Consider the following 14,192-nt stretch of genomic DNA (forward strand, 5'->3'; position numbering starts at 1 on the left):
CTTCACAAGCGGTGAAGCAGATCTGAAGGGTGTCTCTCTGTCTCTCTTCCTCTCTATCTCCCTCTTCTCTCTCAGTTTCTCTCTGTCTCTATCCAATAACAAGTAAATAAAATTTTTTAAAAACTGGAAGAAAAAAAGAGAAGCGGGAAGAGGGGGAGAGGAAGAATACCCTGAACAAAGCTAGATAACCAGATTTAGGTCATTGTGAATTACACTTTGACAGGCTGTTTAAGGTAATTCGAGTGACTAAGGAGGTGACTGAATAGGTAAAATGCAGAACTTGCTTGAGTGAGACCCTACATTTGATCCATGACACTCCATATTCAGTATCAGGAACACTAAGCTGTGACAACAAGTAGTATTTTACTCTCTTCATTCTTTATTAAGTGGGTTGGGAATAAGTAGGCAAGACTGGGCCTAAACTCCCACAGAAGTTGGCACTGAGAAAAATGTTTAAAAGACAATTCATCTAAGGGCAGTAGTGCAGCTGGTTAAGCGCACGTGGCACAAAGCTCAAGGAAGGGAGTAAGAATCCCCGTTTGAGCCTCCACCTTGCAGAGTAAAAACTTCACAAGTGGTGAAGTAGTGCTGTAGGTATCTTTCTTTTTTTTTTTTTTTAAGACTTTATTTATTTATTAATGAGAAAGATAGGAGGAAAAAGAGAAAGAACCAGATATCACTCTGGTACATGCGCTGCTGGGGACTAAACTCAAGACCTCATGCTTGAGAGTCCAATGCTTTATGCACTGTGCCACCTCCCAGACCACGGTTATCTCTGTCTCCCTCTCTGCCTTTCCCTTCCCTCTCTACTTCTCTCTGCCTCTATCAAGCAAATAATTAAATTTTTTTTAATTAAGAAGCAGGCAAAACTAGTTTCAGTGAAGCATTTTATGCAAGTCAGCATAGCAGAAAACTATCATTTCAACACATAATCTCTACAAAAGTATTGATGGTATTTCACACTAGCTCTTAGTTCAGTTCAACCACATTGCCCATGCTCAGTATCCCCACATGGCTATTGGCTCCCCTAATAGAAAGTCTGGGAGTTGGGGCCGTAGCGCACATGGCTCAAAGAGCAAGGACTGGCATAAAGATCCCGGTTCGAGGCCCCGGCTCCCCACCCGAAGGCAGGGGTCACTTCACAAGTGGTGAAGCAGGTCTGTAGGTGTCTATCTTTCTCTCCTCCTCTCTGTCTTACCCATCTCTCTCCATTTCTCTTTGTCCTATCCAACAACAATAACATCAATAACAACAATAATAGTAACTACAAAAATAAAACAAGGGTAACAAAAGGGAATTAATTAATTGATTAATTAATTTTTAAAAAGCATGGGTCTAGCTAAACCTTAGGTATCCCTTCTCCAACATCTGCTCCATACTCAGCTTCTGTGGGGCAGGAGGTAGAAAGTGGAAATGTAGATACTATTTGACTATCTGGCAATGACCTTAGGAGGATCTGGGGCTGGGGAGTGACAGAGGGAGCATCCCAGTCAGGTAATTAATTACAGGGGAGGGAAGACTGAAACTGTGTCTAAGAAACCTCAGACTCAGGACTTTACTCTGGAGCATTAAGTATGGCCAAGAAAATGCTTCCAAATCTGTGAACCTCCAAGTCCCAGTCAATCAGAATATTAAATTCAGGCTCCTATCTGCTTCTCCTCACCTCCTTCAGAAAGACTTCCCACATAAACTCTCGAGCCTTACTCAATAGCTTCTTCCCTCAGTGTTGTCAACATTTATAAATTAAAACCACTTATTCGCTGAGGTGACACCCCAACCTTCCGGTCCTTGGGTGCACACCCCACATTCCACAGATGTGAGATGAGAACCTGCCACGTGCCAACACTACTCTGAGGGTACAGGAGTGAGCAAAATGAAGAATGACCTCCTCCCTAGAAAGTAGTAAAAAAAAAAAAAAACTGAAAAGCAAAACAAGGTAATATTCAAGAGTGATAAGATGGAGAGAGAAGGGGCTGGCAGGTAGAACACACATTTTACCAGTAAAAGGAATTGGGTTGGGAGCTAGGTGGGTTAAGTGCACATGGCACAAAGCTCAAGGACCATAGTAAGGATCTGGTTTAAGCCCCCAGCACCTCACCTGGAGGGGGAAGTCCGCTTCCCAAGTGGTGAAGCAGGTCTGCAGGTGTCTATCTTTCTCTCCCCCTCACTGTCTTCCCCACCTCTCTCTGTTTCTCCCTGTTCTATCCAACAATAACAATATCAACAAGGAAAACAAAAATGGGAAAAATGGGCAACAGGAGCAGTGGATTCACAGTGTAGGCACAGAGCACCAGCAATAAATCTGGAAGCAAAAAAAAAAAAAAAGGAACAAGGTTGGAACCCAGGATGCCACATGGTGAGGAAGCTTCAGGAACAAGAGCAATGGATCAGTCAGTCTCTCCTCTCTCTTTTAATTTTTTTTATATATTTACTTTTTTAAATATTTATTTCCTTGTGTTGCCCTTATTGTTATTGTTGCTGTTGTTGTTGTTGGATATAACAGTGAGAAATGGAGAGAGGAGGGGAAGACAGAGAGAGGGAGAGAAAGATAGACACCTGCAGACCTGTTTCATCTCTCGTGAAGGGACTTCCCTGCAGGTGGGGAGCTGGGGGCTAGAACCAGGATCCTTATGCCGGTCATTGCGCTTTGTGCCACATGCGTTTAACCCTCTGCGCTACTGCCTGACTCCCGCATATTTTATTTTAATGAGAGAGATGCAGAAAGACCAGAGCACCGCTCAACTCTGGTTTATAGTGGTACTGGGAATAGAACCTGGGAGCTCAGAGCCTCAGGCATATGAAAGTCTTTTGCATAACCATTGTGTTGTTTCCCCCAACCCTCTGCTTCTCTCTCTTCCTCTCTTTTGCTTTGGTGCAATACATGAAAGCAGATTTTAGCCTTTCTTTGCAAGGTATGTTCTGAGACTCTCCCTGGTGGCTCATTTCCTCCCCCATCAGATTGGGAGAGTTCCAAAGGGTGAGTAAGCAGCTCTGCCTTCTAGCTCCCTGAGGATAAGTGTCAGCATCTGGAATGGCAAGCAATGATTATCTTATAAAAATACATACCATCCAGAGCATAAAAATCTCACTTTCAGCAACCTTTTTTTTTTTTTTTAATGTGCCAGAAATAGTGATAGATTCCAAGGTCTCACTTATGCACTTTGCTGCTAGGTCACCTCCCCAGCCCAATCTTTAATGTCATTTGTCTATGAAAGTGGGGGACAGTGGAAGAGAGACAAAGGAAGAGCACGAAGTACCACCACAACATCCAAGGAATTCTGTTCAATTTTTGTCTTGTTGCTGTCATACAGCATTGGTAGCCAAACCCTAGGGCTCACACACGCGAAGCAGACAGTCATGTCCCTGCTTGACTTTCATCCGTCTTAAAAGCCCAGCCATTGTGGGGTTGGCAAAATAGCTCACTTGGATATTATACGGCTTTGCCATGTGTCAGGTTCAAACCCAGCCCATATCAAAAGAAACTTTGGTCTCTTTCACTCTCTATTTCTCTGTGTCCATCTTTAAAAAAAAAAAAAAGAAAAGAAAAGAAAAAGATAGAAAAAAATGTGCATGAGTTACAAATTTGATCCCTGGAGTTGTATATGTGGGAGTGTTGCTCTGGCTCTCTTTTCACTCCTCCCCATAAATAAATAAATAAATCTCTTTTTTTTTTTTCTTTTTCTTTTTTTCTATTTGTTTATTTTCCCTTTTTTTGCCCATGTTGTTTTTTTATTGTAGTTGTTGTTATTATTGTTGTTGTTGTTGATGCTGTTGTTGTTAGATAGGACAAAGAGAAATAGAAAGAGGAGAGGAAGACAGAGAAGGGGAGAGAAAGATAGACACCTGCAGACCTGCTTCACCTGTGAAGGGATTCCCCTGCAGGTGGAGAGCCAGGGGCTCAAACTGGGATCCTTAAGCCTGTCCTTGTGCTTCGCACCACGTGCGCTTAACCCACTGCGCTACCACCCGACTCCCTATAAATAAATCTCTTTTTAATCTATAAATCTCTTTTTAATCAATTGTTCATACTTATGTACTTATTCATTCACTTATGAAAAAGAGAAGAGACAACGAGTATGACTCTGGCACATACAATGCCAGGAATCACACTTAGGACTTCATGCTTGAGAATCCAATGCTTTATCCAGTAGCTATATAGATAAATAGATCTTAAGACCTGGTTGTGATTCCTATTTCCTTAACCAAACTTTTCTGTAGGTTTAATAGGTGGAAAGGGGAGATACTAAAGAGGTAAACCCTCCTGCTCATTTCAGAGGAGCAGAGATCCAGGAGCTGAACTAACACTCAAGCTATAAGACACTCTCCCTCCCAAAGAAAACAAAAAAAGCCCCAGAGTGACTGGAGTAGCTGCTTCTGATTCCTATTCTAGGCATCTATGAGCTGTAACAGTTGAAGGGGATTCTACCTGAAGTTAGGTGTCACTCAGAGGGAGGCCCAGGGAACTGGGCTGTTTTCTTTGGTCCCTCCAAAGTATGCAGTCCTAGCCTCAGCCTCTCCTACTCTAAGCAGAATCCTGAATCCTGGGAATTTATTTCAGGAGCTGTTCCACCCACTGTGCTATGAGAAGCTGTGTGTTTAGGGAGCCCTTCCTCTCTGGTCACCTCCCCAGCAGCCGGGCAGCCCCAGATGGGGCTCAGTTCCCAAGCTCACTCAAGAAAATCAGTCCAGGCTCACTCCACACATCTGAAAATACTCTGCCAAGTCACCAATTTTTATTTCTTACATCCCTCAAAGCCAGGGACCCTGTAATGTCTGTCCTAAAAACATTACACAACCCTCATTTTAAAAGCCTTCAAATCTGGGCCTGGAGGCTGGATTAATTTCCCCTTCCCTCAGTCCCCAACACAAACCCACTGGTGGTGCCTACAGAAACTTCAAAGTAAACATACCCTTTGACATACTAGTTACACTTCTAGGAATGTCTTACAGGAAATGTACAAAGTGTACAAAGAAATACACGTGTAAGGAGGGTCATTGCTGTGGACACCCAGTAGATTTAACAGAGGATTCAATTAATGATGATGGTCTACTCATACAATGGAATTGCATGTAGTCATCAAAAAGAATGAGAAAAATCCACTTGTCTTGACATTGAGTAATGCCCAAGACACAAATGAGAGAAGCAAAATTGTACAACAATATGCCTTATAGGGGTAGTGGGAGTGGCACACCCATTAGAGCACACAGATTACCAGTTACCGGGCACAAGAATAAGAATTCAAGCCCCAGGGAGTCAGGCAGTAGTGAAGCAGGTTAAGCGCAGGTGGCAAAGTGCAAAGACCAGCGTAAGCATCCAGGTTCCAGCACCCCCACCTGCAGGGGAGTTGCTTCACAGGCGGTGAAGCAGGTCTGCAGGTGTCTATCTTTCTTTCCCCCTCTCTGTCTTCCTCTCCTCTCTCCATTTCTCTCTGTTCTCCAACATGGATGACAACAATAGTGATTACAACAATAAAAACAAGGGCAACAAAAAGGAAATAAAGAAAGGAAGGAAGGGAGGGAGGGAGGGAGGGAGGAAGGGAGGGAGGGAGGGAGGGAGGGAGGGGGGAGGAAGGAAGGAAGGAAGGAAGGAAGGAAGGAAGGAAGGAAGGAAGGAAGGAAGGAAGGAAGGAAGGAAGGAAGGAAAGGGGGAGTCAGGCGGTAGCGCAGCGGATTAAGCACATGGTGGCGCAAAGCGCAAGGACTGGTGAGTATCCCGGTTCAAGCCCCCGGCTCCCCACCTGCAGGGGAGTCCCTTCACAGGCGGTGAAGCAGGTCTGCAGGTGTCTCTCTGTCTCTCTTCCTCTCTATCTCCCCCTTCTCTCTCAATTTCTCTCTGTCTCTATCCAATAACAAATAAATAAATATTTGGGAGTCGGGCGGTAGCGCAGCGGGTTAAGCATACGTGGTGTGAAGCACAAGGATTGGCGTAAGGGTCCCGGTTTGAGCCCCCAGCTCCCCACCTGCAGGGGAGTCACTTCACAGGCGGTGAAGCAGGCCTGCAGGTGTCTATCTTTCTCTTCCCTTCCTCTCTCCATTTCTCTCTGTCCTATACAACAATGACAACATAAACAATAATAATAACTACAACGACAATAAAACAACAAGGGCAACAAAAGGGAAAATAAATAATAAAAAAATTTAAAAAAAGAAAAGAAAAGAAAGAAAGAGAGAAAGAATTCAAACCCCCATCCCTACCTGCAAGGGAAGCTTCTTAGCTTCTTGAGTGGTGAAGCAGTGCAGTAGGTGTCTTTTTTTTTTTTTTTTTTTTTTACCAGAGCACTTCTCAGCTCTGGCTTATAATGGGGGGTGGGGTGGGGATTTTGAACCTGGGACTTTGGAGCCTCAGGCATGAGAGTCTCTTTGCATAACCATTATGCTGTCTACCCTCGCCCAGTTGTCTCTTTCACTATCTTCCCATCCCCTCTCAATTTCTCTCTGTCTTATCAAGTAAGAAGGGAAAAAAATGAAAATGAAAACAAATGGCTGCCAGGAGCAGCGTAGACACTAAGCCCCAGTGATAACACTGGTGGCAATAAAAAAAAGTTTAATGTACTTTACATAATCCCATATGCAATATATACCTTATATGTATGTACGCAGAGGGGAAAATGTGGAAGATCATATTAAAAAAACCTGTTCACAGCTTGGGTGGTGACGCAATGACTAGTGTAGAATTCTCAAGCATGAGGTACCAAGTTCAACCTCCAACACATGTGCCAGAACAATGTTCTGATAAACAGATCTTTAAAAAGAAAGAATCCAGGGAGTCGGGCAGTAGCGCAGTGGGTTAAGCGCACGTGGCACAAAGCGGCAAGGACCAGAGTAAGGATCCCGGTTCCAGCCTCCGGCTCCCCACCTGCAGGGGAGTCGCTTCACAAGGCGGTGAAGCAGGTCTTCTCTCCCCTTCCTTTCTCAATTTCTCTCTGTCCTATATAATCAAAAAAAAAAAAAAAATAGAAAAAGAAAAAAAGAAAGGAAGGGAAAAAAATGGCCACCGGGAGCACTGGATTTGTAGTGCGGGCACCAAGCCCCAGTGGTAACCCTGGAGGCAAAAAAAAAAAAAAAGAAAGAAAAGAACTTTGTTCATGATGTTTAACTAGAACTAAAGCTTAGATTATCCTGTTCTCTATTCTCTGAATTTCTGTATCTTTCACAATAGCGATCTGTTACTTTCATAATCATCCAGGGAGTGTAGGGAGTAAAAAAGAAGAAGAAAATAAATAAAGGAAGAACAAATACCCTCCTCTCACTTAACCAGAGGAGGAAGTTCCGGAATATCTATCCACAAACTCCCCAGCAATGGCCCTGCAGATGGCCTTGGCAGTTGTGCCTCACTAGAAGACTGCCTGCCTCCTCCAGCCCAGTGGTAGCCTGCACCTACCTTAGTGCCTCTACTCCCTCTCTCCCACTGGCCTCCAGTCAAAAAAAAAAAAAAAAAAAAACTTATGCTGGAGAACAAGCTGTCTTATGCACAACTTCCCCCAGTGGAGGTGTCCATCTCAAAAAAGACTTGGAAGGACACATAGCCAGCACAAAAGGAGGGTGGGGACTTCTGACCAAATCTTAGCTCTACAGGGCTTAGGAGATAAAGCTCCCACTCATCAGGAAGGGGAGTTGAGGAATGGAAAGCTTGCCCTTAATCTAATCAAGGCAGGCAGGAACAGGGTGGAGATCTGAGTGATGAGACTCAGGACTGGCTACTGCTGTGTGTCTGTCTCCCATTGCCTGCCCCGGGGAGTACAAGAGTCTGGGAAGAAGGACTTGGAGGTATCACTAGGAAGCTGTGTGTCCTTGGGCAACTTGCTGCCCCCTCTGATCCTTTAGGACTTCTTCCTTTCTCTGTGCTTGTTCTCTTAAGTGCATACACCAAAGCAGGGGTGGAAGAAGGGCTTGAGGAACAGTAAGGGATGGAAAAGCTACCTCCATGTGGAGTTTACAATCCAAATTGTGTAAAGGGAGGAGATGCTCAGAAGGGAGAACCAGTTCTAAATCCACTGATTCCTTTCCATTCCTGTCACAGGCATCCTGTGTTAACCCACTGATCTGGTCCCCAGATGTCCTCTGCCCTCAGGAAGCTTCTCAGCTCCATCTCAGGGTCTCAAAGAAATTCTACTTACACAAGGTCAGCCAAGGAACAGCTCGTCAAGTAAAGTGGATTTGTACTTTATCATGTGCAAAAGCCCAGATTCAAGCCCTCAGGCACCACATGGGAGTACCTTCACAGGGAAGCTTCAAAAGTAGAACAGTGCTGTGGTGTTTCTCTCTCTCTCTCTCTCTCTCTTCCTCTTTCCTTATCTCTCTCTCTCTGCTCCTCTGTCTCTCACCAGAAAGAAACAAAGAAAAAGAAAAGGAGAGAAGAGGAGCCAGGTGGTAGTACAACTAGTTGAGTGCACATGTTCAAGTCCCTTGTCTCTACCTGTAGGGGGAAAGCTTTGTGAGTGGTGAAGCAGGGTTGCATGTGTCTCTCTGTCTCTCCCTCTCTATCATCCCCTTCCCTCTGGATTTCTGGCTGTCTCTATCCAATCAATAAATTTAATAAAAGGAAAAGGAAGGGTCAGCCAGGAGTGGTATGGGATTGTACAGGTGGTGATCCTAGTGGTAATAATATACATATAGGAAATAGATATATTCTACTTAAGAAGTTGGCACAAAGGTAGAGAGCATAGTGGTTATGCAAACTGACTCTCATGTCTGAGGCTCCAAAGTCCCTGGTTCAGTCCCCCTACACCACCATAAGCCAGAGCTGAACAGTACTCTGGTTAAAAATTTTAAAAAGAAGTTGGCACAAGGGGGCAGGGGTAGACAGCATAATGGTTATGTAAACAACAACTCCCAAGCCTGAGGCTCCAAAGTCCTAGGTTCAATCCTTGTACCACCATAAACCAGAGCTAGCCAGTACTCTGTTTAAAAAAAAAAAAAAAAGGAGTCCTGTGGTAGCTCAGCAGGTTAAGCACACATGGCACGAAGCGCAAGGACCATCTTAAGGATCCCAGTTCGAGCCCCCCCACTCCCCACCTGCAGGGGAGTCGCTTCACAGGCAGTGAAGCAGATCTGCAGGTGTCTATCTTTCTCTCCCCCTCTCTATCTTCCCCTCCTCTCTTCATTTCTCCCTGTCCTATCCCACGACAACAATGATAAAACAACAAGGGCAACAAAAGGGGACAAAATGGTCTCCAGGAGCAGTGGATCTGTGGTACAGGCACAGAGCCTCGGCAAGAACCCTGGAGGCAAAAAAAAAAAAAAACAAGAAAGCTAACTGTAACCTGCTCCCAACACTGTTCCCACCCATTCAGAACCAATGACCCAGAGGCTGACACGCAGAGGACTGGCTGAGTCTAGAAAGTAAAGAAATCCTGTCTATATGTCCACATCAGCCCCCAGCCTACCTCACTCCACCAGCAGACAGGAAAGTGGTCCCCTCCCTTCCAGTTCTCCCTCCCTCTGATGAACAAGGCAGGATTATTCCACATTTTCCAACCCCCAAGCACCTAGAATGCAGCTTTCTAATCAGAATTCCCCAGTGCTACCTTGGCCCCACAACTCTTCAGAGCAACTGACTTCTCCGTTTTATTTTCACTTGCCGCCAGCACCTCTTCTCTACATCTCTCCAGATGGCCAGGTCACAGGGATGTGGGAAAGAGGGACATTCACAGGTCTCTGTGACCCACAGCTATAGTCTTAGAGGAGCAAGAGATTTTTGGTTTGTTTGTTTGTTTTGTTTTTGCTTTTAACAGAGTACTACTCAGCTGTGGCTTATTGTTGCACTGGGAACTGAACCTGGGAGCCTCAGGTATGAAAGTCTTTTGCATAAGCATTATACTGTCTCCCCAGCCCAGAGCAGGAGGTTCTTTTTTTTTTTTTTTAGACACACAGTGTTTTTTTTAATATTTATTTATTTATTCCCTTTTGTTGCCCTTGTTGTTTTGTTGTTGTAGTTACTATTGATGTCGTCATTGTTGGATAGGACAGACAGAAATAGAGAGAGGAGGGGAAGACAGAGAGGGGGAAAGAAAGATAGACATCTGCAGACCTGCTTCACCTCCTGAGAAGGGACCCCCCTGCAGGTGGGGAGCCGGGGCTTGAACCGGGATCCTTAAGCTGGTCCTTGCGCTTTGTGCCACGTGCGCTTAACCCGCTGTGCTACTGCCCGACTCCCGAGCAGGAGGTTCTAAACAGACAAGGAGGGAAGGTGGTTGGCAGAGGTAGGTACACAAGCTAGTAAGTTAGAGACCCCACCATTGCATACATCTCCTTAAGTCCAGTCCAGATGACCTGAAACAAACACACATGCTTGGAGATTTTGTGACAGAAAGTCAAAATTGGGGTGGAGCAGGGAAAACAGATGTCCTAGCAGGCCAGAAGGTTTTTCTGGTCAGGCCCTCCCTAGCCTGTTCCTGGGCTGCAGAAGAGGACTCTGCCCTGAGGACTCAAGTTGATGCGTCACAGGTGTGTGGATAGAAGGGCCACCAGGAGTCATGTCCCAAGCAAAACCAGACTAGCAGCTCTGTGGGACAGGCTTGGCAGGCCCCAGCATTGACGCACACTTGGGCACCCTTCCGGATGGATGCACACCTACCCCCATCCTGCCAGCCTCTGAACTGGCCCGGCACAGGGTGGCCAGCACTCTCCCTCCCCAGGTGCCCTTATTTGATTCTGGATCAGGGCTCTGAACTTGCTTTGGGGATCCCTTGTCCAAAGGGTTGGGGGTGGGATTCTGGGGTGAGGTGTGTGGAAAGTATTGCCCTTGGCTTTTATCCAGTATTGCGGCCCAGGAAGATTAGCAAGATCTGTGTCTATCTCAGACAGTCGGCCCTGGTGCTCAAAAAGAGGGACGGCCTAGAAAATCTGGGGACTGTGGAGGACCCTCTTCCAGACTCTCAAAATATTAGCACTGCTAGCACTAGATAGAGGTCTCTGCCTTGCCTCTCCTCTTTTGGAGGGTGGGAGTGGGTGCCCAGTTCTCTGTGCCACTACCCGCTTCATGGAAACAGCTCCTGTTCCCCAAGCCAGACGGCTCATGGCTTAGTCACAGAGGCCAAGCTGGCTCAGTCCAGTCCCAGCCTCCCTGCACCAGGCACTGCAGTTGCTGCTAAGGAGCTGCAGTCAGCATGACTGAGTACACAGAGCTGGTTTAAGGCAAGGGAGAAATCACTTTCCACTTTTTCTGCACCCCCCAAAGTAGAAACAGGAACAGAGGCCATACCAACCTGACTACTGGGGAGACCCGAAGGCTGTGGAAAAAGTGATTCTTTGAGGATTTACCTATGAGGCCTAGAAGGCAGCTCCAAGGTCAAGGGCCAAATATAAAGTCTTAATATCTGCAATGCTGGTCTCTGGAGCAAGTACAAGTCAGGCAGTGAGGGGCAGAGAGAAAAAGAGGAAGGATTCCCCCAAAACTACAGAGATCAGACAATAGTTTGGGGAAGGAGGTTCAGATCCCCCATTAATCTCTACCAGCCATCCCATAAACACAGCCTGATTTTTTTTTTTTTTTTTTTGCCTCCAGGGTTATTGCTGGGGCTTGGTGCCTACACCATGTATCCTCTGCTCCTGGAGGCCATTTTTCCCATTTTTTGTTAACCTTGTTGTTGCACTTGTTGTTTTTATTGTTATTGTTGTTATAGCTGTTGTTGGATAGGACAGAAAGAAATCAACAGAGGAGGGGAAGACAGAGAGGGGGAGAGACAGATAAGACACCTGCAGACCTGCTTCACTGCTTGTGAAGGAGGTGGGAAGCCGTAGGTGGGGAACCAGGGGCTCCAACCTGGATCCTTACGCTTCACACCATGTGCGCTTAATCCACTGCACTACCACCTGACCCACACACAGCCTAATTTTTTAATAATTTGTTAACAACCAGGGAGATGATTCAGTACAGAGCACAGGTATTGCCTGTGTGAGACCCTGAGTTTGACCCCTAGTACCATGTATGCCAGAGAAGAGTAGTCTCTACTCTCATAAAGCAAAACCCCTCCCCACCCCCAAACCAGAAACCTTGGATTGTTCTATCAACCAGGAAGGAGAAAGGAAAATGCCAGACAACAAGTTTTGAGCAACAGTATCATCAATCTTTAATAACTTACAACAAATGCTAAAAAATAGCTTAAAATAATACAGAGGACACACACAGCTTATAAAAAGGGTAGTGTAGTGGATCTATTAAGTGTGGGCAGCAGCTCTTGGCACTTCCACATAGGCACAAATATCAAGACTATTGTGACTGACATTCAGAGAGAAAGGCATCCTGGGGGATGAGACTCCCAAGGGGAGGGGAGCAGGGAGCAGAGAGTTTTGCTTATCCCAAATGTATTCTCCAAGCATTTTTTTCTTTGCCCCTTAATGAATCCAGTTAAAAGAGGGAGAGAGAGACAGAGGGGAACAGAACAGGAAACAAGGTCGAGGTAGAGTCCGTTTACATTTCAGCCTCCATAGTCCTGCAACTCCCATTTCTCCAGAAGTAAGGATGAAAGTGAGGCATGAGAAGACATCCCTTCTCCTATCCCCACCTCCCATGCAGTACCAAGACAGAACCCCCAGTCTGTCCCTCAGTCCTTTATTGAGATGGACAGGTCATGAGCCCAAGGCAAAGTGAGAGACCACAGGCTCTGCCTGGCTGTCCAAGTGTGCAGACCCCTACCACCGGGAAGGAAGCAGCCTCAGGTCACCGTCTCTTCTTGCTTGCCCTGGGTGCCTTCTTCCTTTTGAGGATCATCTCATACAGGCGCTCCAAACCTGGCTGCAGGCCCAGCCCGTCCACGGCGCTGCAGCCCTGCACGTGGGTGAGTGTGGCAGCTGCCAGTTCGCAGACTGCCAGCCTCTTCTCCACTTCGGTGGCACTCAGTGCCCCGGGCTGATCCTGCTTGTTGGCCAGCACCAGCACAGGCACACCCTGATTGTCTGAGGCCCTGCTGATCCTGTGGAGCTCCACTTTGGCCTCCTCCAGGCGCTCAGCCTCCACAGCATCCACAACAAACACCAGCCCATCGGTCCGGCGTGTGTAGGAACGCCACAGTGGTCGCAGCTTCTCCTGACCCCCAACATCCCACACTTGGAAGGTGATGGCACGAGACCCCCCCAGAGGTACTCGGATCTTCTCCATGTTGAAACCTTTGGTAGGGACACTCTGGACAAACTCCTTGAACTTGAGGCGGTAAAGAAGGGAGGTTTTTCCAGCTGAGTCTAGCCCAACGACCACCACATGCAGGGCCTGGAAGTGTGGCAAGAAGGAGGAAGTGGGTGCCATCTCTGTCAAGTGGTTCCCCATGATGAACTCTACCTAAGGTGCAGGTGTAGAGCTCACTGGTGAGGCAGGGAGGAGACCTAGAAATTGCAGGCTCTGGAGTGAGGCTGGGTTATCTGAACATGAAAAGGTCAAGAGAGAAAAAAGGGAGAGCTTAAACAAATTTGTGATTTCTTGATCCTTTAATGAATCACCCACCCATGCTTCATTTTTTAAATCCTATTAAAAGCAGTTGCTGGTGTAAGAGACACCCCGCCCAGCCCTGATAGCCAAGATGAGATCTAGAGAAACTCCCAGGTCTTGGGAACACTGAGGTGGGAACAAGACCTCAGCGAAGCAGGAGGCAGGCTCTGAATTTCAGAGCCGCCTCTTTGAGTTTATGGGGCCGTAGCAGACGCGCGAACCCTTTTCCGGAGACAGGGGAGACCAGGTCAGGAAGCACCCCTAAATTAAGAATTAGTGGGCACCCTCACACTAGTGATTAAAGCCACCCTCCCAGCGGCTGACACCTCTCCTTACACCGCAATTGCCTCCACACCTGAACACTACTACTTCCCAGCAATGGTTGACTCCAGCGCCCCAGACCCCGCACCCGGAATGCCTCAGAATACCTGAACAGACCCTTTACCTTCGTCCAACCGTGCTCTCCCCGCGCCTCTCTCTCCCCCCGGAGGAGACCAGGACAGAAACCCAGCCAGCCTCCGGCTCGCCGCCACTGAGCCGGGAACACCCGGAGTGGGCTTTTAAAAACAACCCCCTCCCCCATCAGGGGCTAAAGAGTGATGTCATTGTGACGCTAGCCAATCAGCGGTCCTGAGGCGGGGAGGAGCGCGGCGTGGAGCCACCTGGGCCGCACTGTGGTGGGTGTCTGTTGAGTCGGCGACCGTTTCGTTATATAGTTTTACCGTATTCAGATGTTTGGAATAAAACTCCTGATAAATCAGGGATGGCT

General features: G+C 46.9%; 1 protein-coding gene across 2 annotated transcripts; it reads right to left on the reverse strand.

Moving 5' to 3' along the window:
• Positions 1–12,046: 12,046 nt before the first annotated feature.
• ARL4D (ADP ribosylation factor like GTPase 4D) lies at positions 12,047–13,990 on the reverse strand. Of its 2 annotated transcripts, none has more exons than XM_007531851.3 (2): positions 13,869–13,990; positions 12,047–13,356 (listed from the first exon to the last, which is right to left on the reverse strand). In XM_007531851.3, the coding sequence occupies exon 2, from the start codon at positions 13,262–13,264 to the stop codon at positions 12,662–12,664; it is 603 nt and encodes a 200-aa protein (XP_007531913.1). In that variant the 5' UTR covers positions 13,265–13,356; positions 13,869–13,990; the 3' UTR covers positions 12,047–12,661. The 2 variants fall into 2 exon arrangements, with proteins under 2 accessions (XP_007531913.1, XP_016047476.1); XM_016191990.2 differs by having other exon boundaries at positions 13,852–13,969.
• Between the last annotated feature and the right edge of the window lie 202 nt (positions 13,991–14,192).

The sequence above is a fragment of the Erinaceus europaeus genome, chromosome 12 (genome assembly GCF_950295315.1).
Source record: "Erinaceus europaeus chromosome 12, mEriEur2.1, whole genome shotgun sequence".
NCBI classification, from domain to species: Eukaryota; Metazoa; Chordata; class Mammalia; order Eulipotyphla; family Erinaceidae; genus Erinaceus; species Erinaceus europaeus.